The 27544-nt window shown below is 34.7% G+C and overlaps 1 protein-coding gene across 1 annotated transcript in view; it reads right to left on the bottom strand.

Moving 5' to 3' along the window:
* The window catches only part of UCH3 (ubiquitin C-terminal hydrolase 3), an 82211-nt gene that overhangs the window by 28371 nt on the left and 26296 nt on the right, over positions 1-27544 (bottom strand). Inside the window, exons 5-7 of the mRNA XM_089786488.1 lie at positions 20667-20725; positions 20479-20553; positions 19827-19884 (exon numbers count right to left, since the gene is read on the bottom strand). Of these exons, the coding sequence (XP_089642614.1) occupies positions 19827-19884; positions 20479-20553; positions 20667-20725 (192 nt within the window). The remainder of the gene's footprint in view (positions 1-19826; positions 19885-20478; positions 20554-20666; positions 20726-27544) is intronic.

Raw genomic sequence — 27544 nt, 5'->3', positions numbered from 1 at the left:
AAAAAATAAAAAACCATTCTACTTACTTCCAATCCTTGTGGTACCCGCAAAATGACTTTCAGATATCTTTAATTTGACTTACCTTATTTGTTTTAGAAGTTATCTCTTTCCTATGATATTGAGGACTTGTCGTTTATTTGCTAGTTCATACTAATATTCATGCACGTCAAATGTTTGACAGATTCCAAGTAATCAAGTGGAGCCTATTTCACTCACCACCAAAACTGATGTGATAGGGTTGAGAATGGTAATGGCCTTTGTACTCCCTTTTGCTCTTCTTAAAAAACAATGTAATCTCCCAATACTTAAATCGCCTGCTCTTTGCTTCTTTCAGATTGGAAGCCTCCATTTGCCAAAGGTAATTAATGACTAAAACTCTATTAGCAAACGACAGTAGGTCCCACCTGTCCTACATGGTAAGTGATCGGGAAATTATTTGTTAAACACCTCTTCTGGGCTTTATTTATTTTCCCGCCAACGGATCTGTGCTCCACATTCTACCAATTTGACTCATTTTGTCCCACTGTACCTATGGATAAAACTCATTCAAGTCAAACCAATTTATCATCGTATCAATTGTCACAATGTCCACAGACGAATCAAGGATGATGTATCGCAATGTTCATCGGCGGTGACGTTACAACATTTGGTTATTACTTATTTCCTAATCAATAGTGTTCATTAAATTTTTTGGAAAATGCCCCTCTTCTAGTCATTTTGTGGAGGACATCCTTTTACTAGTTTGAATGTTGTATTTTCATGGGCACTATCAAACTGCCCATATCACCTGCTGAACACAAATGGATTTGAGATACATGGGGAATGAATTATATTTTGCCCCCTTCTTTATCATGTTGTATTGTATATCCCCTTAGCTTCGGTTGTAATCATAATTTTCTAACATCAGATGTGGTGGGTTCGCTTTGTATATTTAGTATAAGTTGTTTGATGCCAATCAATGGTGTAGCATGTCTTATCTAGGATCTCCACCAGATCCAGAAAAATTACGCCATCATTGAAGTCCATAATAGGGTTCCCTACATCCTTCACTACTCTTTCACTGACTCCTTTTTTTTAGAAGTCCCACATATAAGAGGGATATCTTCACGGATGGAATACATGAGAGACTCAATCCATGAACGTGTGCTGCCACATAAGTTGTTTACTACAAGTCTCATGGCTATGGCCATCAAAACATTAGGCTTTTCAAACAACTTTGCATTCTTATTCTGCATCATTGACATTCTTGTCAATTTTTGTACAATATCTCGAAACTCGGAGTCATCTGTAGTCACAAACATTGTGTGATCAAACTGGTTGATAGTCATGGGAGTCCGCCACTTCTTGTTGTGTTGTTCTTTGGTTTCGCTGATCAAAACAGTGGGTCTCTGTGGCTTCAGATTCATCAAACTAGTCAACTCTCCTTCATACTTATGATTGATCATTATTCGTCTTCTCTGATGATGCCAATCCTTCCATATTGGTGGTAATGTTTGTCTTATATATAATATAGTTTCTCAGTGCTACCCTTCTTGTTCTCAGGCATGAAGACTTTGGTCGTTGGTTTTTATATTTCCTTCTATCCAATTTGATGGCCCTACATTTTCTAACGAATGCCCCAATTTTTTATTTTTATTTAAAACTTAGTAATTTAACGTTAGACTCTTTGGAGTCTTAGAAATGGAAACGATAACACACCAAAGAGTACATAGAAACTATCTCGACCATAATACTAATGCAATTACAAATATGCAAATATCTCTTACAATCACAATCTTCAATAAGAGGTTCATAAGGAAATTCCATTTCTCATTTTATCTTTTATTTCTTATCTTACACTTGCAGCTTGGCTCTAATACCATGTTGAGTAACATGGATCATTTTCTACAAAAGTACTAACATGGCCATTGTAATTGATGTGTTCCAAATGCAGATTTGGATCTCATATAATTATGAGAAGAGACATGTCTCTATGGTGTAATCATCACTTAATAATTTTCTATTAACATAAATAATAATATGTATAACAATATATATATTATATACAATAATATATATATAGATATATGTATTATATAATATTATATATATTATTTAACATGGATAAGTATATGTAGGAAATGATGATTTACCAATATCAATAATGTATATCAAATCAAATCAATTTGACTGAAGCTACAACTTTAACAAAGCCAAGGGAGAACAATGCCTAATAGGAATAGGCATTCTCACCAAGATACCATTCTAGTGTTCTAGGACATTAATGCAAATCTTAAAATTCTTTCTACGGATATTACTATATTAGGGGTCTAAGGTCTTCATAGAAGGATTATTAAGAAATTTAAGTATAACTATAGCTCGAAATTATTTTGACCACTTGTATTCAAGCATCTAAGCTTGCAGTCAAGAACCTGTCAATTTAGGACAAAAATCCTTTGGTTGAAAAGCTGATCTCACCTCCAAAGTCAGGTTTCTCTATTGTGTCAAATCCATTTGAGTTGCAAGTTGTCATGCTTGTAAGAGTGTTTTTGGTTGTCGGTTTTTGTTGTTGATGATTATAGCTGCAGGAGATGTTCTCCTTGCCCAAGATGAAAGCATCAGCATTCTGTTCTAGATGTGATGATAATTCTCTACTGCTGTCTACTCTTATTTTCTATTTTTGCAAACTGCGAAGAGCCTTCCTCGCTGTTTGTTTCCTCTACTTGAACCAAAGTCATGTACGTTGGTGACAAGCTTCGAAGACTATGAAGAGCGCCTTCTTTGTCTGCAGTCAAAAGGTCACAGCAGAGCATGCGAAGAGTCAGACAGTGGATGCTTTACCACATCTTGTAACATCAGTCTTCAAAGGGACATGTGCATGTATGCTTGTTAATTATCCAAGAGCCTTATTGCATGTTCTTTTGGCAAGCGAAAGGTCTAACGCTTGCATAACTGTTGCTATTATAAGAGACATGTGCTGTGTCTGTTTTTTGGCAACTGACGCGTCTAAGGCTGGAAATATAAGAGACACATGTTGCATCAATTAGAAAACAAAGAGCCTCATTATATTTGTTATAGATTGTAGCTGCGATAGAGATCTTTATCTCTAGAAATATGGACGTTATTACCGCTATGGTCACCTTCAGCTGCAAAGGACACTGTTAGTGTCTCCCAGATCTGCTGCAAATGTAATAGCACTGCCGTTATATTCAGTATGTACTTTTCAAATGCCAGCCATCTCTCTCTCTCTCTCTCTCTCTCTCTCTCTCTCTCTCTCTCTCTCTCTCTATATATATATATATATTAAGAGAGAGATTAATATATATTAATTATTAAAAATATGAGATATTTATTTGTCATTATATTAATTGCATTCTAATGGATAGACATGTCTCTTCATTAGAATGCAATTAATATAATGACAAATAAATATCTCATATATTTAATAATTAATATTATATATATATATATATATATATTTGCACTACAGTTTATCCAACTAAAACTACCAAATATTAGCACTCCCTCTTAGCTTAGAGAGGATAAACAAGATTCATACACAATATGAATAACATATTACCTCAACGTAGTTAATGGTTTCTAGAATGTCAACTCATATGACATCTGATCAATGCTACAAACATCAACACTCCCTCTTAGCTAGGGAAGATAAATGGTATAATCATATTACATATCTTGTGATAACATAACACATGATATGAAGTGTCATATAATATATGATACCTAGTTTTACATATCACCTAGCTCGTAATATGAGGAATCACTTAACACATGATACCCAGTTTTACATATCACCTAACTCGTGATATGAGGAATCACTAAACTCGTGATACCCAATTTTACATATCACCTAACTCATGATATGAGGAATCACTTAACATGTGATACCCAATTTTAGATATCATCTCAATATGATATCAGAGATATGGTTTGACCAAGATATCAAGTCTCGTGATATTCACCATAACTCTAAATTGTTCAAAGGTAATGTGCACTTACCATAGGAATATTCACAATCTAGAAGGTCATGGTCTATTTAAGGAACTGAATTCACCATGCTAGAAATCATCTATCATGATTTCTTTCAGCCATCACACGATGTCTATCATGATAGAAGATTAAGTTATTGTACGATTGTCATTTTCCAATAACATCAACAAATACAAGTGATAATCATTTTGAAAGCATCACTTCCTCACGATTTACACAGGGCTCATAAGGCATTAAAAAGATATCATTAGTATAATAACCAATTAAATCAAGTTTACCTTATAAGTGTTGTACCTTCAATAGTGAAACTCCCTCTCAATCACTATGATTGAGATTTCACAAGATGACTGAACCCATTTGCTCCCTCTGAAGCTTGAGTTCATCAACATTTAGACCTCTGAATTCCTTGTGCTTTCGTCATTTTGTTTCAAATATTTCCTTTCATAAGGTGAGCCCATATAGGAAATATAAAGCATGAATCAATTTTCATCCTCGAGCATTGAAGAACACAATTACACTACTAAGAGGGGGGTGAATTAGTAGTGTGGAAAATCTTTAATCAATTTAATTTACTGATCGATTTACTTTGTGAGTAATTAAAGTAAATACAGAAGCATTGACAAAAGACTCTGCACCAGATATAACGTGGAAACCCAACTCGAGAAAAACCACCAATACAAAGACTGCTAGGATCTACTATCTTTATCCAATCTCAGTCAACTCGTCACTTACACTTTACGGGCTTCAACTCAAGCAACAACAACCCCTACTTTCAGAGCTACAACTCTTTCAATTTGAGCAACAACTCTACAAGTTTTAAGCATCTAACCAGTTACATCGTTCAAATACTTTGAAGGTCAATCACAGTTCATATCCTTTTGTATCACACAGAAACAAACATCTGATAGATCTAATAAACATTCAGCAACAATACTCCAATTCTCTATATTGTTACTTCTGATAAAACAGACTTGATAATCATTTAGTAAGTTATCCCAACTCTGTATACTGATATCCTTTTCAAGGCTGGAGCTTAATTTATATAAACTTTTAAGCTGAATCGGATCTTATTACAATATTAAATTCCAGAATCATAATTGTTTCAATCAGAATAAAATGAGGACTCTATAATTGCAGACTGATTATCTTTATATGTAGATCCAATTCTAGAAGAGATTTTCTGTGTATGAGCAACAAGACACTAAATTGTTATGATATACCTTATCTGTCTTCAAATCACTAAGTTCAGCATCATTCGTAATTTTGTATCATTGATTCCTCCTTCGCTTTTACATCACCTTGAAATATGTTTTCATTTCCATCTGACTCGGAGTTTTTCTTACACGTCAATGAAGCATTCATTTCATCATTCCAGAATGATATTTATAATTACCTATCAGACTCAATTCAGCTATGAATGGTTAGCATACCAATTATATTAATATTAACAAATATGCTTAAGGAAATGGCAGTTTCAATCCAAAGGACACGATGCTTAAACATTTCATTTCTCACGCTTGACATTGAATGTTTGAGTCATAAAAAATATGAACTGACGCCATCGTTTCAATACTTTATTAAATCTGATGATAACTGTGTAATAGATTTCCCCTGATAAGCACAACCAAAAACTTTAATAAGATTGCTTTATTATTTCTCTCAGGCTGCCACATAGACAGCACCCATAAACCTTTATTTGTCTTTTCTTACTTTTCTCTTTATTATCTTGCGATAAAGTTTTAATGGTCTATTTTTTTCTTTTTCTTTTTATGTGCTCATATATACCCAATATCTATCGGGCTAGCATACAGGCAGCTTATTTACACAAAAAGACAAAAACAAAAACAAAAGCAAAAAGTTTTTATTTTAAAATCCTTCAAAATCATTTATCTACTAGGATCTATGCCAATAGATTATCTAGCCTGGTTGTGTGTCAAATGAGACAAATGATATTAACAAAGAGCTGCTTGACTGTGTGTCAAATAAGACAAATGAAATATTATTGGGTCCTCCTTTGTAAGTGTCCAACCTGAGTGTGTGTATGTTAACACAAATTTATACCATACTCAACACCTGTTACTGGAGATTTGTTGGAGAATGAACCAAGATACAGTGCCTTGAAAGCGACTGAAAACGACTAAATGAATGTCAATGTCTATTTTCTCAAATAGTTCTCTGCACACAAATCTTCTATCTTCACATCAACATGTTTGACATCAATGACACCAACATGCATGCCCAGATTTTTCTTTCTTCTTGCCATTTTCCTTCAGATTTTGAAGAAATCAGCCCCTTCACATGCAAGATCGCTACTTCTAAAGCCCCTCATGATGAACTTGTCAAAAATCACCACTGCCAAATGAAGAGATATCTTGCTGCTTTTTCAAGGATTTATTTTGCTACCAATTCTGAGAGAATTTCGCTGCTGCAGAAGAGGTAAAAAATTGTTTATGTTGGATTATTACAAGTGTTCTCCTTTTGATGGCATATTTTACATACATTTGCAGTATAGCCCTGATACCATGTTATTGTTTCTCAGATCTGCTGCAAATGTAATAGTACTGCCATTATATTCGGTATGTACTTTCCAAATGCCAGCCATCTCTCTAATAGATGATGAAGTATGGATAGACATGTCTCTTCACAAGACATGTCTATTCATTAGAATTCAATTAATATAATGACAAATAAATATCTCATATATTTAATAATTAATATATATTATATATCACACTTAAAATATATATATATTATATATATTTGCACTATAGTTTATCCAACTAAAACTACCAAATATTAACAGATACTTATGATAAAATTGTAATATTAAGTATAATGACATGTGTAATACAACATGCATTAAGGCATGGAAATACGAAGAGTTGTAATTGTAATAAAGAGATATGTTTTGGGATATTGGTGAAACCTTCGATTGGAATGTGAAGTATCTCTCTTTAAGTTATATATCGCATCTAGCGATAGGCATTGTACATTTTGAACTTTTATGATCAATAAAGTAATCTTTTGTTGTATGGTTGGGTTCTTCCCTTCATTCTAGAAGGCCTTTTCCAGGATACTTTTGGTTATTCATTATTGCTGCTTATTTGATTTCTGGGCTAAAATCTAACATGGTATTAGAGCCAAAATTGATACAGCTCTCAAAATAATGTTGTATTTGCAGTTTTAAAAGTTTTTTCTTTATTTATGATGCTTGGGTATGTTTTCTTCTTTCCATTTGATGGTCAGTTGCTTCTCCTATATAGCATATTTGTTCTCTATTTTGATTTGCTGGAAGTTGATCTCTTTTTGGATGGTCTTCTGTTTTGAACTGCTTCCATCATTAACAAAGTATCTATTGTGTCTATGTTTCTGCTCGTGTTTATGAGCACTTTGGGTTTCTTTCATTTTCTATCCATGTTGTATGCATTTAGGTGTGTGTTACTGGCTTTTCTATTTCGATATCCTTGGTATCGTGGAGTACGTTTGAGCATGTGTCGATCATTGTCTTTTATGTTTCCACGTCCTTGGTTTCATTTCCTTGTCGCCGTATTAACCAAGGCTAGTTATGGAACATCATTGAAGTTTCTCTTTTGTAATGTCAATTTTTTTTAGTATGCAATATGAATTCAAGGTCCTTCGTGTCTTCCTTTTGTTGGGTTGCTTCAAGAAAAGTTTTTCTATATTTGGTTTATTTTTCCTGATGTTTGTACGGTCAATAGCATGCCATTGCACGAGAGGTGTATCAATCATGAAGTTTTATGCGAAGGCTACAAGGCAAGCCATTATCTCAGATAACGATTGATGAAGAGGAGTGGTTGATGATATTCAAAATTTTGTCACACAAATAAATTTCTAGAACAAGATTAGTAACACTTGATTACTCCTGGAGAGCACAACAGCTAAGTCACTTGAAAAGGATGTAGAAGCGAAAATTATTTCCATCAAAGCTCCTAGCTTTCTCATGATGAAAATCACAAATGGGCCACAGGAGATTCTTGGAAATCCTATTTTTCTAGGCATTAGGAAATTTTTATTTCTAGTTCACTATCAAACATTCATAATAGCATCCATATCTGATGTGATATTGTTGCTATGGTTCAAATACACTTTCTTTATCCCTTCAAGAATTTCTTGATAGTTACTTCTAACACGCAAATTATTCCTATATTTTGTGAAGTCTTGATTAGTTAAAGTGTTGGGAGTTTCTTGATGTGATGTTACCATACCATTTTGTAACACATTCTATGTATATTACTCTATAATTATGTTTGATATGGGAGGCAAAACTTCATTTAATAAACATTCACTATCTTCTAAGGTTGTATATCGACATCATCTGGTGTTTTGATATCAATAGAGATAAAAGGAAGAAGCATGGGAGATGAGTAGAGTGTATCATAGGATTTTGAATTTGCTATTTGTGTTGCATACAATCATTCAATTGTATGTTGTCTTTGATGTTACACAAATGTCAAGTATATACCGAGCAATCAGTATATGCCGAGCTCACTCGGTCGCTTAAGGAAAGTTTGCATAGAACCAGTGTTAACCGAGCTCACTCGATTACCAAAGGGAGCTTGCAAGAAGATAGTGTCAACCGAGTTCACTCGGTTACCAAAGAAAAGTTAGCATGGAACCAGTGTTAACCGAGCTCACTCGATTACCAAAGGAAGTCTGAAGGAAAGTGTTTTCTGAGTTAATGTTGACCGAGTTGGGTCTGCTAACGAAGGATTTTTCTTTATCAGTATATTTGATCTGACAGTTTTGTTGGTTAGTTCTAGCCGACTCATGGGATGAATTTCATTTGTTTGAAAGTGTATTCATGCTGACTTGACACGGTAAAACATATAAATATAAGGTCAAGTTGAGGATTGAATTGCGAAGAAGCATGGGATTAAAAAGATAAATCAAGGAAGCAAATTGGAAGTATATCAGAGTATCCGAGTTAACCGAGCTGCAAAGAACATTATGATCAAGGAGGATCAAGTATTCAAGCCAAAACATAGATCTAAAATCAACAAAGACAGTTGCATCAGCAATTAGGCCAAATCATTGTTACTCTAATAATTGCAGCAGTGAATCAAATCTCCTAACAGAGTTAGCCTAACAGCTATTTGCCAAATCCTCTAACAAGGTGGCATTTCTAGATTGAAGTGTCTAAAGACCTCTAACAAAGCCACTCCTAACAGGGTGAACTAAATCCTCTAACAGGTTCATACCTAACAGTGTGTTTTGTAACCTTTAATAGGGTTGGCTCCTAACAGGCTCACTTCAAAAGAGTGAAAAAAGTAACTAGTTACAATTGAGGGTTTTCCCAAATCGGGTTTCCACGTTAAATTTGTTGCACTAACTGCCAATGTTCCCCTTCGAGATCCATGACATGGCTTAACCACCTCATGTGTTTTGTAAGTCTAGTGGTTGTATCGGGCATTAACAAGTTGATCTTTTGGTGCAACAACAACTCTAGCTTGTAACAAGTGGTATCAGGGCTTGGTCATAGGTTCGAATCTCCTCGGGTAACACTGAGGGGGAGATTGTTGGACTAACCGCTAACGTTCCCCTTCGGGATTCATGACATGGCTTAACCGCCTTTTGTGTTCTATAAGTCTAATGGTTGTATCCGGCATTAATAGGTCGATCTTTTGGTGCAACGACAACTCTAGCTTGTAACAAAATCTTGGTGTCTCTTGTGTTCATGTTATTTGCTTTATGATTCTGCAACTAAGTTAATTAAGGTTAAACACCCTAAACATCTTAAGAAGTGATTATTTCAGTGTTTACCGAGTGACAATAATTCTTAATATAAACCAAGTGCTCCTGTGTTAATTGAGTTACAGCAGTATTTTAGTTTCAGTAGAGTTTTCTTTTGAATTGTATTGATATCTTAGGTGATCTTGGATTTGTTTTTGTGGTATCTAATTCACCCTTTCCCTCTCAATCACTCCTCTTATATTTCCAACAATTTGATCTTGTCTCCTCCGCTATTTGATTACCGTAGGGTAGCTTAATCCATGTTCCAATAAATCTTCGCAAATTTGGGATCAACTCTTATTTGTAGGCTCTGGTCATCGATTCTTATGCAAAATGCCCAATTATAATTTTGGGGTGATTTAGGAAAAACTACAAACATTTGTTTAGATGTCGAGGTCTAAGAAGAAGATTTCAGTATACCACTCATTTTGGGTTTCATTTCTGCATTTAGCCTTATGTCAAGCCGTCTATGTCTAGATGCCTCCTTGCCTTTTGTTGAGAAATTAGCCTCATAGCGAATTGAAGCAAATTCTAGAAGTAATATATATATATGTTGATAGAAATCAATGCCTGATATATATATATGTATATGTATACATATATATATATATATATATATATATATGTATATGTATACATATATATATATATATATATATATGTATATATATATATATATATATATATGTATATGTATATATATTTGTGCATATTATATCAGGCATTGATTTCTATCAACATATATTAATATATCATTTTATGGTCAAGTCCGATTGTTAAAGAAACGATTAAGTTAAGTATCAACTATCTTGCAATCGACAGTGCCAACGTAGGGTCATGCCCCTATGTGGGCATTTTTCCCACTCTATTTAATACCTCTCAATGACTAATGGAAAACATCAATACAAGGCAATGTAATACACACTCATCGATACATTTCAATCTAGCATCCACTCTTATTCGATCAATAAGTTTTGTGCATGTGTGTGTATATATATATATATATATAATTCATATTATTCAGTAATTTATCAGTGATATATATCTTTGATCAATAGAAGTTGATTTGCTCTTGAGATAAGTTTAATATTCGCCATTCGATCACATCATTGAATTAAAAGGGAAAGTTATTATCAGAGTTTCAAGAAAGAAATTAGGACAGTATTTAAGCTAGTTTCTATCTCCACCAAATCGATCTTTTAAATTAACATGGTATCAAAGCCAAATTGGTAGAGAGATTGCTAAACTAATTTCTTAAAATAAACATCATAGCAAACAATGTTGAGTCGAGGATAAGTTTGAAGAAGCAACAAATTTCTTCTCATGGAACATTCAAATTACAACAATCGGCAAAAAAATTGGAATTAGAATCATTCATCGAAACAGAAATTTCAATACCTGAAGACAAGGCAGAAAAGGCCACTTTGAAAAGGCGAAATAATAAAGCAAGGAAAATAATTGTTGATTCTATAAAAAATCATATTCTTCCTTCCATATCAAATCTCAAGAAAACATTTGAAGTATTTAAAACAATTAAGGATACATTTGAGATCAATGACTCAAGTAGATTGCTTACATTAAAAAAATCAACTTATGAATATAAAATTGAATAAAGGAGAGTCAATATCATCCTACTTTGGAAGAATTTCCGAAATAAAGAACCAACTATCTTCTATTGGAAACAAAGTAGAAGATAAAAAATTGTCCAAGATAGCACTTAGAGGACTACCCATATCTTGGGAAGCATTCATCCAAGTCGTCAGCAAACCTTCAATACCGACTTTTGATCAACTTAAAAATGATTGCACCTCAAAAGAATCAAGACTAATTTCTAGAGGGATCATTTCAAATCAAGAGAGAGAAAATCAAGGTCTTTTCTCAGTCTCTAATAACAAAGGGAAGAAGAGAACATTTAAACATAAGAGAAGTAAAATGATCAACAAAAAGGAAATATTAATCACAATAGAAAAGACTTCTCCAAAGTTCAATGTTACAAGTGTGAGAAATTTGGACATATCTTCAGACTTTGTCCAGAAAGGGAAAAAAAAATTCTAGCCTCCTTAGCTGAAACAAAGAAGGAAGAAAATCTATTATTCTACCCAACTCTATCAAGTGAGGTGAAATCCAACGAAAATGTGTGGATAATATATAGTGGCGCAACCCGTCACATAATGTGATTCAGAGATAAGTTTGGAACTTTCAAAAATTATCTCAATGAAGGAGTCACCATTGGAGATAACTCCACCTATCCAGTAAAAGGAACCGAGACTTGTTCTATACAACTAAAAACTGGGATTACTCTAAATTTGAAAGATGTTCTTTTCATTCCTAGCATAAAAAGGAATCTAGTTTCCATCTCTAAACTTACAGATGAAGGGTATCAAGTCACCTTTAATGAAGACAAAGTTTTGTACTGGCCTAAAAACTCTAACCTCAAGAATGCTATCACCATAGGATCTAGAGATGGAACCCTATATAAACTGTGTAGCATCCAAAAGCAAGCTCTAAATCATGAAGTAACAAACCCTAATGAAATATGGCATAGAAGGCTTGGACATATTGGATTCAATACACTACCAAATATAGAAAAAATCACCACTAGAACACCTAACTTCAATTCAAAACATATAGGCATTTGTAAAGGATGTGCTCTAAGAAAGAACGTAAAAAAATATTTTCCTCCAAGTGCACACAAATCTAAGTCAGCTCTAGAACTAGTTCACATTGATTTCTATGGACCTATGCCAACACTTACTCTAAGAGGATACTCACACTACATAATCTTTATTGATGATTTTTCTAGGAAAACTTGGATTTACTTTCTAAAGGTCAAAGAAGCATATGAAGTTCTATTGAAATTTAAAGAGTTCAAAGCAATTGTGGAAAATCAAATGTCAAAAAGAATAAAAACTCTAAAATCAGACAATGGTGGTGAATACACCTATAAAAATTTCAAAGACTTTTGCACCTCTATTAGGATTAAGAGGAAGTATACTATACTTTATAATCCTCAACAGAATGGGGTGGCAGAAAGAAAAAACAGAACCATTGTTGAAGCAGCAAAAGCCATACTTCATGATCAAAATTTACACTTCTCATTCTAGGTTGAGGTCACTAATACTGTTGTATATATTCAAAACAAACGCCCACACTCAATCCTAGAAAACATAACCCCTAAAGAAGCCTTTACAGGAATATAACCTCACCAAAGTCATCTCAAAATATTTGGTTGCCTTGTTTACATTCACATACCTAAAGAAAAGAGAACCAAGTTAGAACCATCCGGGAAGAAAGGAATATTTGTTGGGTATAGTGAAAACACCAAAGGGTATAGAGTTTATATACTTGGGCAGAGATTGGTTGAAATCAGCAAAGAAGTCAAATTTGAAGAAAATGCTGTCTTAAAACTATCCACTAGCACAGAAGAGAGCCCATCACAAAATTAGATGAAAATCTACAAACTAAAAATCAGAGGGAGAACATATCAAAAGAGAATGAACTATTACCAGACATTGAAAATAGAGACATCTCTAATATCAAGAAAAGACCATTATGGGCAAGGAAAATGACTGGAAAAAAATGATGCTGAACCAGATGAAATCTCCAGAGAGAGCAAGAAAACTAGAAATAAATCATGTTACATTGCACTAGTAATTAAGCTTACAAAATCTGAACCATCAACTGTTGAAGAAGCCCTATCTTGTCAAGCATGGAAAGATTCTACGGTTGAAGAATATCAATCCATATTACAAAATGATGTTTGGGATATCGTACCTAGGCCAAAAGACAAATCAATTGTTTCATCAAAGTGGTTATACAAAATCAAGTATGCTTCAAATGATAGTATTGAAAAAGATAAAGCAAGATTTGTTGCTCGAGGTTTCTCTCAAAAAGCAGGCATTGATTATGAGAAAACATTTGCTCCAATTGCTTGATACAATTCAGTAAGAACAATTATTGCAATTGCAGCATCCAAAGGATGGAAGATACATCAAATGGATGTCAAGACCGCATTTTTGAATGGTGTCATTAATGAAGAAGTATATATCTAACAACTTGAAGGTTTTGTTATAAAAGATAAGAACCTATATGCATGAAAACTAAAGAAAGCTCTTTATGGCCTCAAATAAGCACCACGAGCTTTTGGTATGAAAGGATAGATAGCTACCTCTCCAAACTAGGATACTCCAAAAATGAAGCTGATCCTAACATATATTTCAAAATATCTAATGGTGACATGTTAATACTTGTTTTATATGTTGATGACTTATTAATAACAGGTGAAGATCATTTAATTGAAAGATGCAAACAAAATCTTGCAGCTGAATTTGAAATGAAGGATCTAGGCCTACTACACTACTTTTTGGATCTAGAAGTATGTCAAAAGAAAGACCATAATTTTATAAATCAATGGATGTACACCCTTGATATATTAACCAAATTTGGTACGATGGATTGCAAACCTCTAGCAACTCTGATGGAAACAAAACTCCCCAAGCCAAAAGAAAAAGTTGTGAATTCAAAATTTATTGACCCCACTCTCTACAGAGAGATCATTAGATCACTTATGGATTTAGTAAACACTAGGCTTGATATCTATTATGCCACCAATGTTTTTAAGTCATTTCATGTGTGAACCAAAGAAGATTTATTTGATGGCTGCTAAACATATCTTGAGATATCTACATGGTACTATTGGTCTTGGTTGTTCCATAAACCACAAACCACAACCACAAGATACATATCTGATTGGGTTGGTTGTTCCATAAACCACAAGAGTACTACAAGGTGTTGCTTCAGTCTTGGATCAATAATGATATCTTCGTTCAGTAGAAAACAACCAACAGTTGCCTTGAGTTCCACCGAAGTTGAATATATGGAAAGCTCCATGGGAGATCGCGAAACAATATAATTGAGAAAGCTATTATTTGGACTTTTTGGAAAGCAACTAAGTTCCATAGTGATTCATTGTGATAACCAAAGCTGCATCAAACTTTTTGTTAATTCTATCTTCCACAAACAATCAAAGCACATCAAGACTCCATAACATTACATAAGAAACATGGTTGACAGAAATGTCATCAAACTGATTTATATCAGCACTAATGAGTAAAATGCTGACATTTTCACCAAGCCTCTTGTAAGGTTGAAAAAAGAGTATTTCAAAGGTAAACTTGGCATGACAAGTTTGTAAATATATTTGTAGATTAATATATTCATGAATAATTGAAAATTAGATTGTTTGCAAATTTTGTGTTATGAAAGGTGACGATCTTTCATATGTGTAAGGTCACTATTGTAAGGTGACAACCTTATTAATAGTTGATCTATCTGCTAACACCAAAATGTAACTCGTCATGGTTCTTCGGGCCGGATTTTGCTAAACACAATGAAAATCAATTTGTTATGGTTCTTTGGGCCCGATCTTGCCAGACACCATGACATAAATCTTTCATAGACCACACTTTACAATTAATCTTCTATTATAATTGTTTCAATTCCCTCTTTGCTAAAGAGGGAGTGTTGAGAAATTAGCCTCATAGTGAATTGAAGCAAATTCCATAAGTAATATATATATATATATATATATATATATATAACATCAACATATATTAATATATCATTTTATTGTCATGTTGATTTGTTAAAGAATTGATAAAGTTAAGTATCAACTATCTTACAATCAGCAGTGCCAATGTAGGGTCATGACCCTACGTGGGCATGCTTCCACACTATTTAATAACTCTCGATAACTGATGGAAAACATCAATACAAGGCAATGTAATACACAGTCATCAATACATTTCAGTGTCCCATCCACTCCTATTCGATCAGTAAGTTTTGTGCATATATATATATATATGATTCATATTATTCAGTAATTTATCAGTGATATATATATTCAATCATCTGAAGTTGATCTGCTCTCGAGGGAAGTTTAATATTCACCATTCGATCACATCATTGAATTGAAAGGGAAATTTAATATCAGAGTTTCAAGAAAGAAATCAGGACAGTATATTAGTTAGTTTCTATCTCCACCAAATTGATCTTTTCAATTAACACCTTCCAACTACTGTTCTCATTTTGGCTCTATTCTATTTGATAATGGCATGTGACCGTTGATGGCGTCAGCTCATTGTTTTGAGAACTGTCTGTCAGAAGAAAAGTCAAGAGACAAAGATTCATCTTCTATAACATTGCTCCCTGTATAAATAGCACACAATATTGCAGATGAAAAAGGTTGTGCAGATTGCATAAGGGGGAGGGACAAATCAAGTGTAAAGCTTGCATGATCATGGAGATCAAATCTGAAAAGAAAATCAAGAGATAGGTTTTCACTTATTTTCTAGTTTTATGCTTTGATGATTCCTTCATATTGGTAATGAAGACATTTGATATTGTGAATGAAATTATTAAATGAAAAAATTGTTGAAGAATTCGAGTAAAAATCATGTATTTTCTGTTGGCATATTTATTTAATTTTAAGAATTTTGAATAATCTCTCTCTGTTGCAGGAAGCAACGAGATAAAGATATTTGCTTGATGTCACATATTTAGAGGGAGATGTTTAGCCTCAAAGGGATGCAACAAGAAAGGCAATAGGTTGTTTTAATTAAGAAGGAGATGTTGAGCGTTAGAGGAAGGCTTCATAATTAAGGAGGAGTGCTTATGGAATCCCCTTTAATCTCATATATGCTTGTGATACTTGTGGTATTTGTAAAATTTGAGACTTAAATTGAAATCAATCTTGATTTGTTATGCCTATTTCTATTCTTGTGTGAATAAATGAGATTGTAAGAATCAGCTATGATAACTCTTCCGCTCTAGGAATGATCATCATGTGGAGAGAATCCATGATGACATCACGTGGAGAGAATCCATAATTAAAGGCTTAGCTAAAACTCTTACAAATCCATCATGTTGAGTGATTCTGTGATTATTAACAATGAGTAAATTGTTCTCTTAGTCTCATGTTGAGAGATTCCATAAAAACATCATGAAAATTGTCTATGTTTTCTGCAAGGTTGTTATGTTGAGTGATTCAATGAAATTTTATAGGATCCATCTGATCAAATTTTATCATTGACATTTTGGTTGTAGCCTTGTGTGATTGATTAGCTAAAGATCTCTCTCTGGCTAAGAGGGAGTGTTGAAGATTGTAGCTATGCTAGAGATCTTTATCTCTGGAAATATGGACGTTATTACCATTATAGTCAAGTTGGGCTGAAAAGACAACTTGTGATTAAATTGTAATATTAAGTATAATGACGTGTCATACAACATGGGTTAAGGCATGGAAATATGAAGAGTTGTAATTGAAATAGGGTCACGTTTTGGGATATTGGCGAGACCTTCGGTTGGAATGTGAAGAGTCTCTCCTTAAGTTATATATACCGCATTTAGCGATAGGCATTGTACATTTTGAACTTTTATGATCAATAAAGTAATCTTTTGTTGTGTGGCTGGGTTTTTCCCTTCATTCTAGAAGGGTTTTCCCAGGATACTTCTGTGTCTCTTGCATCTTTTCTGGTTATCCATTATTGCTGTTTATCTGATTTCTGGGCTAAAGTCTAATAATCTTGTGTTACAGCAATCTGAGTTTTGATTTTGGCTATTTTAATCAGTGTCGGGATCAATTTTACACACTGTGTGTTCATTCTTTTGAAGTCAGTGATTAGTGTTGATTATTGGAGTGTGTTGTTATCAGTGGGAGAGTGTAGCAAGAATTCTGATCAGCATTGTGTGTTTTTCATTTCAGTTTTAGATTGTTTTCTGGAGATGTTCATCAAGTATTTATCAAAGTATAGTGCACAGTGAAGAGTTAGTATTCTGTAGAGTCTAAGGCATTGTGGTAACAGTTAGAAGTATTCTTCTTGTATTCTGTGACTGTTGTAGGTGATCATTCGGTGTCTATCATGCATGATTATTCACTGTCTATTGGGGATGATATGATCATGAGCATTGATTGTCATGGGCTCTTATTCTGAGATTAGCTAGAGTGTTTGTTGTAGTTATTACAGTGTATGTAACTTCCATTGCTATTACAGGAGTATTGCTTGTGAAAGTATATCTGTGGCAGGGTTAAATATCATTATTTAGAGAATGCCATGTATTGATGGTTAAGCATCTGCAGACTCTGAGAATGCCATGTATTGATGGTTAAGCATCTGCAGACTCTGACGAGTATTCATTTTATTCTTCAGTTTGTGCACATTGTAAATTCTCCTATTATTATTTAATAAAGTGATCTTTTGGTGTAGCTGGTTTTTTGTCCTCTCCAGTACAAGGGTTGTCCCAGGATAAACTTTATGTTCTTTTGTCATATATTTTGTTTTATCTGATTGCTTACATTCCTGATCATAAAAATTAACATCTGTAGCAATATAATGTTATATGTTTTATGCTCAACTAATAGAAAGCAAGTTTTGCCATTTTACCCTTCTTTGTGAAAACAAGTTGACATCTCTGCTATCACTATTGTAAATAACATGACAGATCCAAAGTTTTGATAGATCTGGGAAACGATATTTTAAGTCTGAAATTTAACTATATCCATTGTTAGCTTCATTTGTAATACAGAATCACTAAAACAATTACTAGCGGTAAGACAGATTCTGAAGAGGCCCCAAAATTCAATACAAACAGATTTTGACGGGATCCAAAGCCCAGAAACAGAAAGCTACAAAAGATAGAACACAAACCAACAGCAGCCCAACAATCAACTAATCAGTTGCAGCATAGAAGAGACTAATCAAAAAAAGCACAAGCTGCAACAACACAACCTCCCAAAAACACAAAACAAAAGGCTTAAACAGTCTTCCATAACTTTGCCAGTAGGTCTTGAAAAGGCTAAGATAACCTTAAGGAAAAAGGCAGCATAACCCCTTTACAGCTACTATCAACCTCTCCAGCATAGCCAATCTCCACCTCAATAGAAGATGCATCCACCTCAATAGGATCAGCAAAAGAGGAACCAAGCATACAACAAAGACTAACCATTAAAATCACAGGACATTTGGGTTCTGAAAAGCTTCCAAACCCCCCTTCTCATGCAGAACAACAGTCCCAATAAAAAGAGCAGAAGCAGCTCACAGCCAAAGACCAGAAAGAGAGCAACAAAGATTCCTTGAAAGCAGCTTCCAAACTCTCCCAAAATGAGATGCCTCCACCTCAATAGGAACAATAGGAGAGAGCACGCACAAGAAAAAGTCAGACCCTAGCCTCTCCCACATGCATATTCTCCATCTCTACAGGAGATAACTCAACTTCAATAGGAATGAACATAGAAAAGACCGAGCGAACAGAAACACAAGCCTACTTAATAAAACTGTCATTACAGAGTAGCTGATTTATTAGGAAATGAAATAAGGAAACTTTTGTGTTTGCCAATAGAAAAGATTAAGGTTCATCTATTTAAGTATAATACTGAGTCATTGTAGCTAGTAAAACTTGACATAATTTAGGGTTTATAAGGTTTTGAGCAAATATATTTAAATCTGGTAAAAAATTGCCCTATAATTGGCCAAGGGAATTGCATTTTCTGATTAGCATAATGATGCAAAAAAGTTCTTGATTCATTTGGAATAATATTTTATTATCTGAACAGAAATGATATCTTTAGGATAAATTGAATTTTAGCTTACTAATTCCTGATATCTCTACCAATATAAATAGTCATTTGTTGCACCCTATTTTACAAATTGTACAATTCTGATGTTTCTCATTCTCAGCCAAGAACTATATAGAATTGATGTTATTGTGGTTCTGAAAATACACCATATGCACCACCCAAGGAGGCAGAATCCATAAACAATTTTGTTGAGGCTTTTTTCATTGAACATTGGCAACCTTATATATTCATATGCCCAGTAGGATGGTAGCAGTTCATGTCGAAGATAGCTTTAATTTTCAAAAGTTTTCTAAAAGACAGCTCTCTCTATAAATTGAGATCGACAGGGATTTTAGCAGAGTCACAACTTGAATTCATAAATATTTTGCTTTGGGAGAATCTTATAAATATACCAATCATGTAGATACAGAGAGATTAATAAAAATAAGCATAAATAAAAAGAATAACTTACCATCTACACAAGTGAAGCAAACAAAATGCAAATCCACATTCACACTCAGATCAGGAGCCTGCAGAGTTGAAGCTGAATTAATTTATGCATTTAAAAGGACATGAAAAGCATATGATGTTACACAAGAAACATTAACACTATGTTACACAACTTCAAAGACAGTTCTATGCAATTGAAATATGTTGAATAATCTCACATATCAGGAGAAATTTTTAAATTGTTGAAAATTACAAATGCATGTTCAAGAAATCAGACATACAAGAAACGCACTCCACTAGTCAGTCAACCTTAATAAGCCAAAATAGAAAATGATATTTTAAATTATAATAAATGGAGAATCCATGCCTTATATAATTATCAGTTCTGTTTACCAGAAAGACAAAATTATTCGGTCAACAGATTAAATCCATCAGATAATTCTATTTATGCTATGTCAAATAGAATAGGATTATTTAGATATTTCAACATGTAGGAAGAATGAACTTAAACACATTATCAAAAGTAGACAGAAAATGATTTGTACTTCTGTGTTCTATCTTTATATAAAATCCTTTAAAGAAATTCACGTCCATAGTAAAGTTATAGCAGCAAAATTGCTAAAGAAAAACATGAATATATCAAGATCCCCAAAAACTGGGAAATTATGGCATACAGTAGTATCGCCCGCAGAAGCTGCAACTGAATGTGCATCCTCCAATTCTGTATCCTTCTCAAGGTATTCAGCACGCTGTGAATGCAGAAAGTGCTTATTCAGATGCTACAGAAGAAAATTTAAAAGCACTATTTCTTGCAAGAAGAGATTCAAAACAATCTTTGATTGAGATATATGAATTACCACACCTGTTCAGCATTCATATTTGCAGTCGATGTAAAGAATCTATCAAAATAGGATCCAGTAACTGCACAAGCAAATGCAAAAAAAAAAATTCTAATTAATTAAACCCAGCATATCTCTCACCTCATGTGTGAAATGGCACATTAGAAGGAAGACATAGGACAAGAGTTTCTCATCATAATAGAAATTCTACTGCAACACTTCAAGCACAATTAAATAAGGCACAATTATAGTAAGTCTTTGCAAGGATATTTTTCAATAGAAGTCATAAGAAAGCAAATTCTTTTGTTCAATAAATAGCAAACTAGAAACACTATCCTCAGTTAAAAATTTAAACCAAGATGAACCAAATTGAATAAAGGGAAAGCAAGCAAGAAAACTTCATCCGATGTTGAAAGCACAAAAGCCTGTCTGATATTGCATTAAGCATAAAGCAAGCATACATTAATGAAAGGTGAGAACCATACTAGGGGATATTATGAAGTAATTGGTAAATATTTGCTTCCTATTAATAGAGAGCGAGAGGTCAATATATACAAAAGAATGAAACGATGTTTCCTTAGGAAACAATCATAAAGAACAGAAACTTTATATTCTAGCTAATATAAAACTAACAGTTATCTACAACCTAATTTAAATATTAGAAAAATTCTAATATTTACAATAGATTACAAATACATAACCATTAACTAATAATAGATGCTATCTATTATCGTGATACCCTCCCTTGATGGTTAATCTATCCACAACACCAAGCTGTCCTCTGAATTTGACAAACTTATCAAGGCCAAAGAGGCTTGGTGAGAATGTCTACAATCTGATCCATTGTAAGAACATATTACAAGTCTATTGTCCCGTCTTCAACTAGCTGTCGTATGTAGTGACAATGAACATCAACATGCTTGGTTCGTTCATAGAAGATTGGATTCCGTGCTAATTTGATAACACCTTCGTTATCAACAAACAAAGTGGTTGGCCCTGCTGGTGACATCTGCATATCCCCAAGCATCCAATGAAGCCAAACAGCTTCAAAACCAACTTTAACCGTCCCTTTGTATTCAGCCTCTGTAAAGGAGAGAGAAAAGACCTGTTGCTTCTTACTGGTCCATGTGACGACACCGATATCTAGAAGTTGACTTTTTATCGTCAACAGAGCGTGCCCAATATGAATTTGTGAACCCACTAAGTCTAGGATTAGAACTCGGAGAGTAAAGAAATCATAATTTGTAGTGCTCTTCACATAACGAAGCACACGCATTGCCGCCATCTAATGATCAGCCTTAGGAGCTGTCATAAAACATGAGATGTAACTAACTGTGAAGTTGATATCGGGCCTAGTAGCAGAGAGGTAGACAAGGCTACCTACTAGTTGCATGTATTTGGTATCATCAATGGGAGGAGAATTAGACTTGGCTGATAACTTGAGACCTTTCTCCACGGGAGTACATGCACACTTGCAATCTTGCAAGCGGAATTTGCCTAAGAGAGCCCTAGTATATTTGGGTTGCGAGATGAATATACCAGAAGACTGTTGCCAAACCTCAGCACCTCGGAAATAATGCATGAGCCCAAGGTTAGTCAAATCAAAAGACTAGCATAAACTCTGATTGATTCCCTGAATCAAAGATATCAAACTACTAGTGACGATCCAATCATCCACATAAATGACTAGAAGAATGATGTCATTGTTAGTAGTCTTCATATACAAATTTGAGTTTGAAGAACTCCTCTGGATGCCTTGATCATTGAGGTACTTATCAATTTTCACGCACTATGCCCTAGGTGCCTGCTTCAAACCATAGAGAGTTTTCACTAACCTGAGAACCTGATGTTCTTTACCAACAACCTTGAAACCAAGAGGCTGCGTCATGTAGACCTCTTCGTGGAGATCACCATTCAGGAAAGCACTCTTGATGTCCATCTGAGGGACCTTCCAACCAAATTGTGCTACCATGGCTAGGACTAATCTAATTGTGCTCATCTTTGCTATAGGAGCAAAGGTCTCCTCATAATCGATGCCCTGTTGCTGAGAAAAGCCTTTTGCAACTAAACAAACTTTGTCCTTATCCAAAGTACCATTAGATTTGTATTTGATTTTGTAAACCCATTTGTAACCAATGGATTCCTTCCCTGATAGAAGATCAGAAAGAACCTAGGTGTTATTCTTCACCAGGCTCCGGTGTTCAGATGTCATCGCCTGTTCCCACTCTGGAATTCCTTTAACCTCATAATATGTTTGAGGTTCAAACACATTGTGAATGTTGGTCATAAGAGCAAAGTTAACTAACTTTGTAGGTTTGCTCTTTTCTGAGCAGTTCTCCCATCAATGACTTCGTCATCACCAAGATCAACAAATGTCTTAGTCCACCACTTAGGCCAAAGAGGAGAATGACCAACATTAGTATTAGGAGATGCTCTATGATTAGGTTCCTCAACAAAAGAATTTGGATCAAACTCAGGTGAAGCATCTAGAAATTTGGGTGATCCTGCAAGAGAAGTTAGAGATGTCTGTACAGGGATCACTGGTATAATTAGAGTTGCAGGAGCTACAGGAACCCTCCCATCAGGTGGACTTAATGGAAGTCAAACTCCCAAATCATGAGCCTTCATAAGTTGGTCTGCTAGACCAAGAACAGGAGAAACAGGCATGAAAGGTCCTTGCTACTCATCAAAGACTACATCACGACTGTATAGGAGATGGGATGTCTCTGTGTCAATCAAGTGATAGGCTTTGTCAAGACTACTATATCCAGCAAGCATGAGTTTCTGACTCTTGACATCCAACTTGGTGAGTGACGCATCAAGGATCCAAACAAAAGCAAGAGAGCCAACAACCTTTAGGTGACTGATTCTAAACTTACGTCCTGACCAAGCTTCTTCTGGAGTCTTACCTTTGACCACCACTATGTGTGACCAGTTCAAAAGATAAACTACAGTGTTAACTGCTTCTACCTAGAACTTCTTCAGAAAATGTTTGTGTTCGAGCATGGATCAAGCCATGTTCAAGTACACGGTTCTACTATGGTGTGTGGGGTGTGGTTAATTGGCATTTGATGCCATGAGTATCCACGAAGCTAGAGAATTCATTAGAACAAATTCCTCCCCCCTCCCAATTTATCTGACTCTTTTTAAACTAAAGGTTTAAAATTTTGTAATACAATAAATGCATCTGCTTTCTTTTTAAGAAAATACACCCACATTTTTTTACTGAAATCATCAACAAACAACCAAAAATACTTGGACCCAAGAATAGGAGTGGCCATAAGGTCATGGATATCAACATGAACAAGTTGAAGTACCTGAGAAGCTTGCCATGTAGTGCCATTGGTCAAAGGTGTGCAATGTTGCTTCCCAGCCTGACACACATCTCTGGCAATTCGAGGACAAGCTCATTTCGAGCAAGCTGAGAGCGATAATGCACATTTAAGTGCCCATACCACTAATGCCAAAGTATGCTAACAAAAGACTGTTGAGCAGTCATAGCTAAGTCCCAAGAATCACCATAATTTGTAAGTCGAAAAAGACCACAATCATTAAGACCCATTGCAACAATAGATTGAGTTGCCCTATGAGTGATGGTACACTGTTGTGAATTGAAGGTGACATCCAATTGTGGAGAGTGTCACAACAATTGACAGACTGAGAGCAAATTTAGTTTCATCCTTGGAATGTAGTACACATCAAGGAAAATGAGATTCCTCCCAACAAACTCAATTTGAATATTGCCTTTATCGACAATAGTGTACTCTTCTCCGCCACCAAAAATAACAGAATTTGAATAAGGCCGGTAGTCAATAAAACAGTCTCTGGGGTGGGTTAAATGATGAGAGGCACTTGAATCAATGTACCAGGCAAACGACTTCACATGATTTGCAGGTCTTTTAGCCATGAAGGTGTAAAAAGAAGATTTGTTTTGCTCAGTATGCTCTGCACTGTTCGCTTTGGGTTGCAAACTTGATTGCTTAGATTGGGTAGCTAAGCGTTTCCGACATTCAAGCTCCATGTGATCAAACTTATGGCAATAGTTGCATTGAATATTCTTCTTCCGGGAGCCTTTTGAAGCTAGAGCAAAGGACTTTTGCTAAGAAGACTCCTGAGACTTGCCTTTATCCTTCTAAAAGGATTTAGCAGCAAAGGCTTGCTCTATGAAGGTGGAGCTAAAACTGCTACGGAACTGTTGTTTCCACTGATCTTGCTAAAGCAGAAGAGTGCAGAGATATGTGAATTTCAGATCAACACCAGTAGATGTGATGTTGAGAGTCTCCATAAAATGCTCGTAGAACTTGGGTAAACTCCTTAGGTTATGACCACAATGTCCTCTTCCTCTATCTTGCAACCAATGACAAGCATCTGATCACGGTTTTTCTGAATCCTATTCAGGTGAGCTTGGAGCGATGTTCGCTCATCCATGATAATAGAAAACAAAGTGTTCTTCAAAAAGAAAGCTCTACTTTTGTCAGAAGTCTCATGAAGATTCTTGAGATGCACCCATATCTCGAGAGTTGTCTTGTCGGATGGAATCTAAGAGAGCTACAAATAATTTGATATGCATCACCGCCTCCTGATTATTCAAATCCCATGTATCCTAATCAATACCTGGGGCAGTCGAACACTGTGTAACACCTAGAACAATCCGATCACTATTCCAATATTTGGAAATTGCTATTATCCGCTACTTCCAAGTGCGTTATTTCAACCATTAAATTTTGAATTGCTCTCAAGCAAAATTTTAGTCAAAGATGCCATAGCAAGTTTTTCAATGAAAAAGCATGAAAATCTGTAAAAGCACATACTTTGAGGCAAAAATGGAAGACCTGAAAAAATTGAAGGGGTAACCAGAAGAGAGCTCGAAAAAACCCAGAAAGAATATGTTGTCAATATTCAAATCGGCTAGCACATAAATCAAAGCACCCAAAAAAATTTAATGACAAACCCATTGAGCTCTCAAAAAACCCACCAAGAATTTGAAATCAGAAAAAATTTTGAGCCATAAAATTAGGGTTTTTGAACAAAACCCTAGTCAACAGCCATGGAAGGAAAAAGTTGCAAGAAAAATGGTGGTTGTAGGCAGAAAAATGACTGATTTCTTCCACAAAAAGGGGTTTCCTGCCTAGCTATCACAAAAGATGAAGAATCCAACCCAAAAAATGGTGTTTTGTTGCAAATATAGGCACAAAGGATTTTTCAAAGTAGCTGCAAAAATGGCTCACGATTTTCAAGAACTTCGTTTGCAACAAAGTAATACCTCACATCTGAGACTGAAAAATCGCTGCAACAGGTCGTATGAAGGTTGGCAAAATATCAGACGCGAATCAAGAACAAATCAAGGAAAATGCAATTCGTAAATAGTTTTCCAGTTACAATTTGCAACACTAGTATCAAAAAACCTAGCCAAAACTAGGTATTTTGAAGCAAATAAATTAAGGAAAGAATAATTTCAAAAATAAAGGTCAAAAAAATTCAATAAGAAATTATTATTTTTGAAAAAAATATTCAACCTTGCTCTAATACCATAGTACAAAGTATTTGGTAAATATTTGCTTGATATTAATAGAGACCGAAAGCTCAATATATAAAAGGAATAAAACAATGTTTCCTTAGGAAACGATTGTAAAGAATAGAAACTTTCTATTCTAGCTAATAGAAAACTAACAGTTATCCATAGCCTAACTTAAATATTAGAAGCATTCTAATATTTACAATAGATTACAAATAGATAAACATTAGAAGCTATCTAACTTCTCATTAAACCAATGATATGCACATAGCATAAGAGTTTGCCCCTAGAAAAGATCTTCATACTTGTGTTCTTTTATGTTATCTGGCATTTTTGAATCAATAATTCTCTAACCCAGATATACTAAATTGTCAATTATGGGTTTGTTCAACAATAAATAACAGAAGCAACATTAAATCGGGAGCTTAGGCACTGCTTGCAAAAAATTATATCTCGACAGAACTGGCAGAGGTAAACCAATAACTGCTGGCACAGACTGCATGTTTCAAACTCCCCTTTGCATATGCTTTAAGCATTCAATAACCTCTGGCAATGGGGCAGACACTTCAGCCAACTTTATGGAATCTTAAGAGTACATTACAAATGAAGTTTTTGGCAATCGTTATGTAAGGCAACTCCTTAATTCATTATCAAGGCCTTGCAAGTCAAGAATATCTCTTGCTGGTGCTTTAGAAACTTACTCAGTGAAGCTTTCTTGACAAAAGAAACTATATTCAGACATTATGACAGAATGTGAGGCTTAAGCATGTCAAGAATATCTATGTTGATACACTAAAAGAATTCTCAATGAATGGCTTCACAAAGAAGACCAGCACACTAGCATATATTTTGGCCACTATATTTGCAAAGCCACCAAAGTGGCAGACTACTTGGAAAGTATGGAACTGGACCTCCTACCACTCTCCTTAGAACCTCAACAGTTTGAAGAGGAGGATTGAACAGATAGTGAGGAAATTTTGAAAGAAAAGGCAGCGACAAGTGTGAATGCAGGCAGAGATGGCAACCACGGATGCTTTTATATGTCATAATGAATGTGAGTGTATAGGAAACATGTTGAGTAAACGTGTCTCCAAGCTGCCATGCATCACTAACAACTGTGGAACACAAAGCACTTTTGACATCACAAAGGCACTCGAGAAGAATGAAGTAAGAAGCAAAAATTTTATCAGCAAGTTTGAGTAGTTCCAACTTGGCAAAATTATGATAGATGGCTTGTGTGTGCTGATGGTTGCAAATGAGAATCTATATTTTCCTCCCCTTCTATGAGATCTATAATTCATTGGAACTTGGCAATGCCTTTGAGTGCATTACTCAATGAATGTACACAACAGTGTCCAAAATGTATGCTGGTACCCTTTTGCACCA

This window comes from Cupressus sempervirens, chromosome 6 (assembly GCF_028749045.1).
Source record: "Cupressus sempervirens isolate cs-2001-9-10 chromosome 6, ASM2874904v1, whole genome shotgun sequence".
Classification (NCBI taxonomy): domain Eukaryota; kingdom Viridiplantae; phylum Streptophyta; class Pinopsida; order Cupressales; family Cupressaceae; genus Cupressus; species Cupressus sempervirens.
This window is presented reverse-complemented; position numbering and strand designations above follow the sequence as displayed.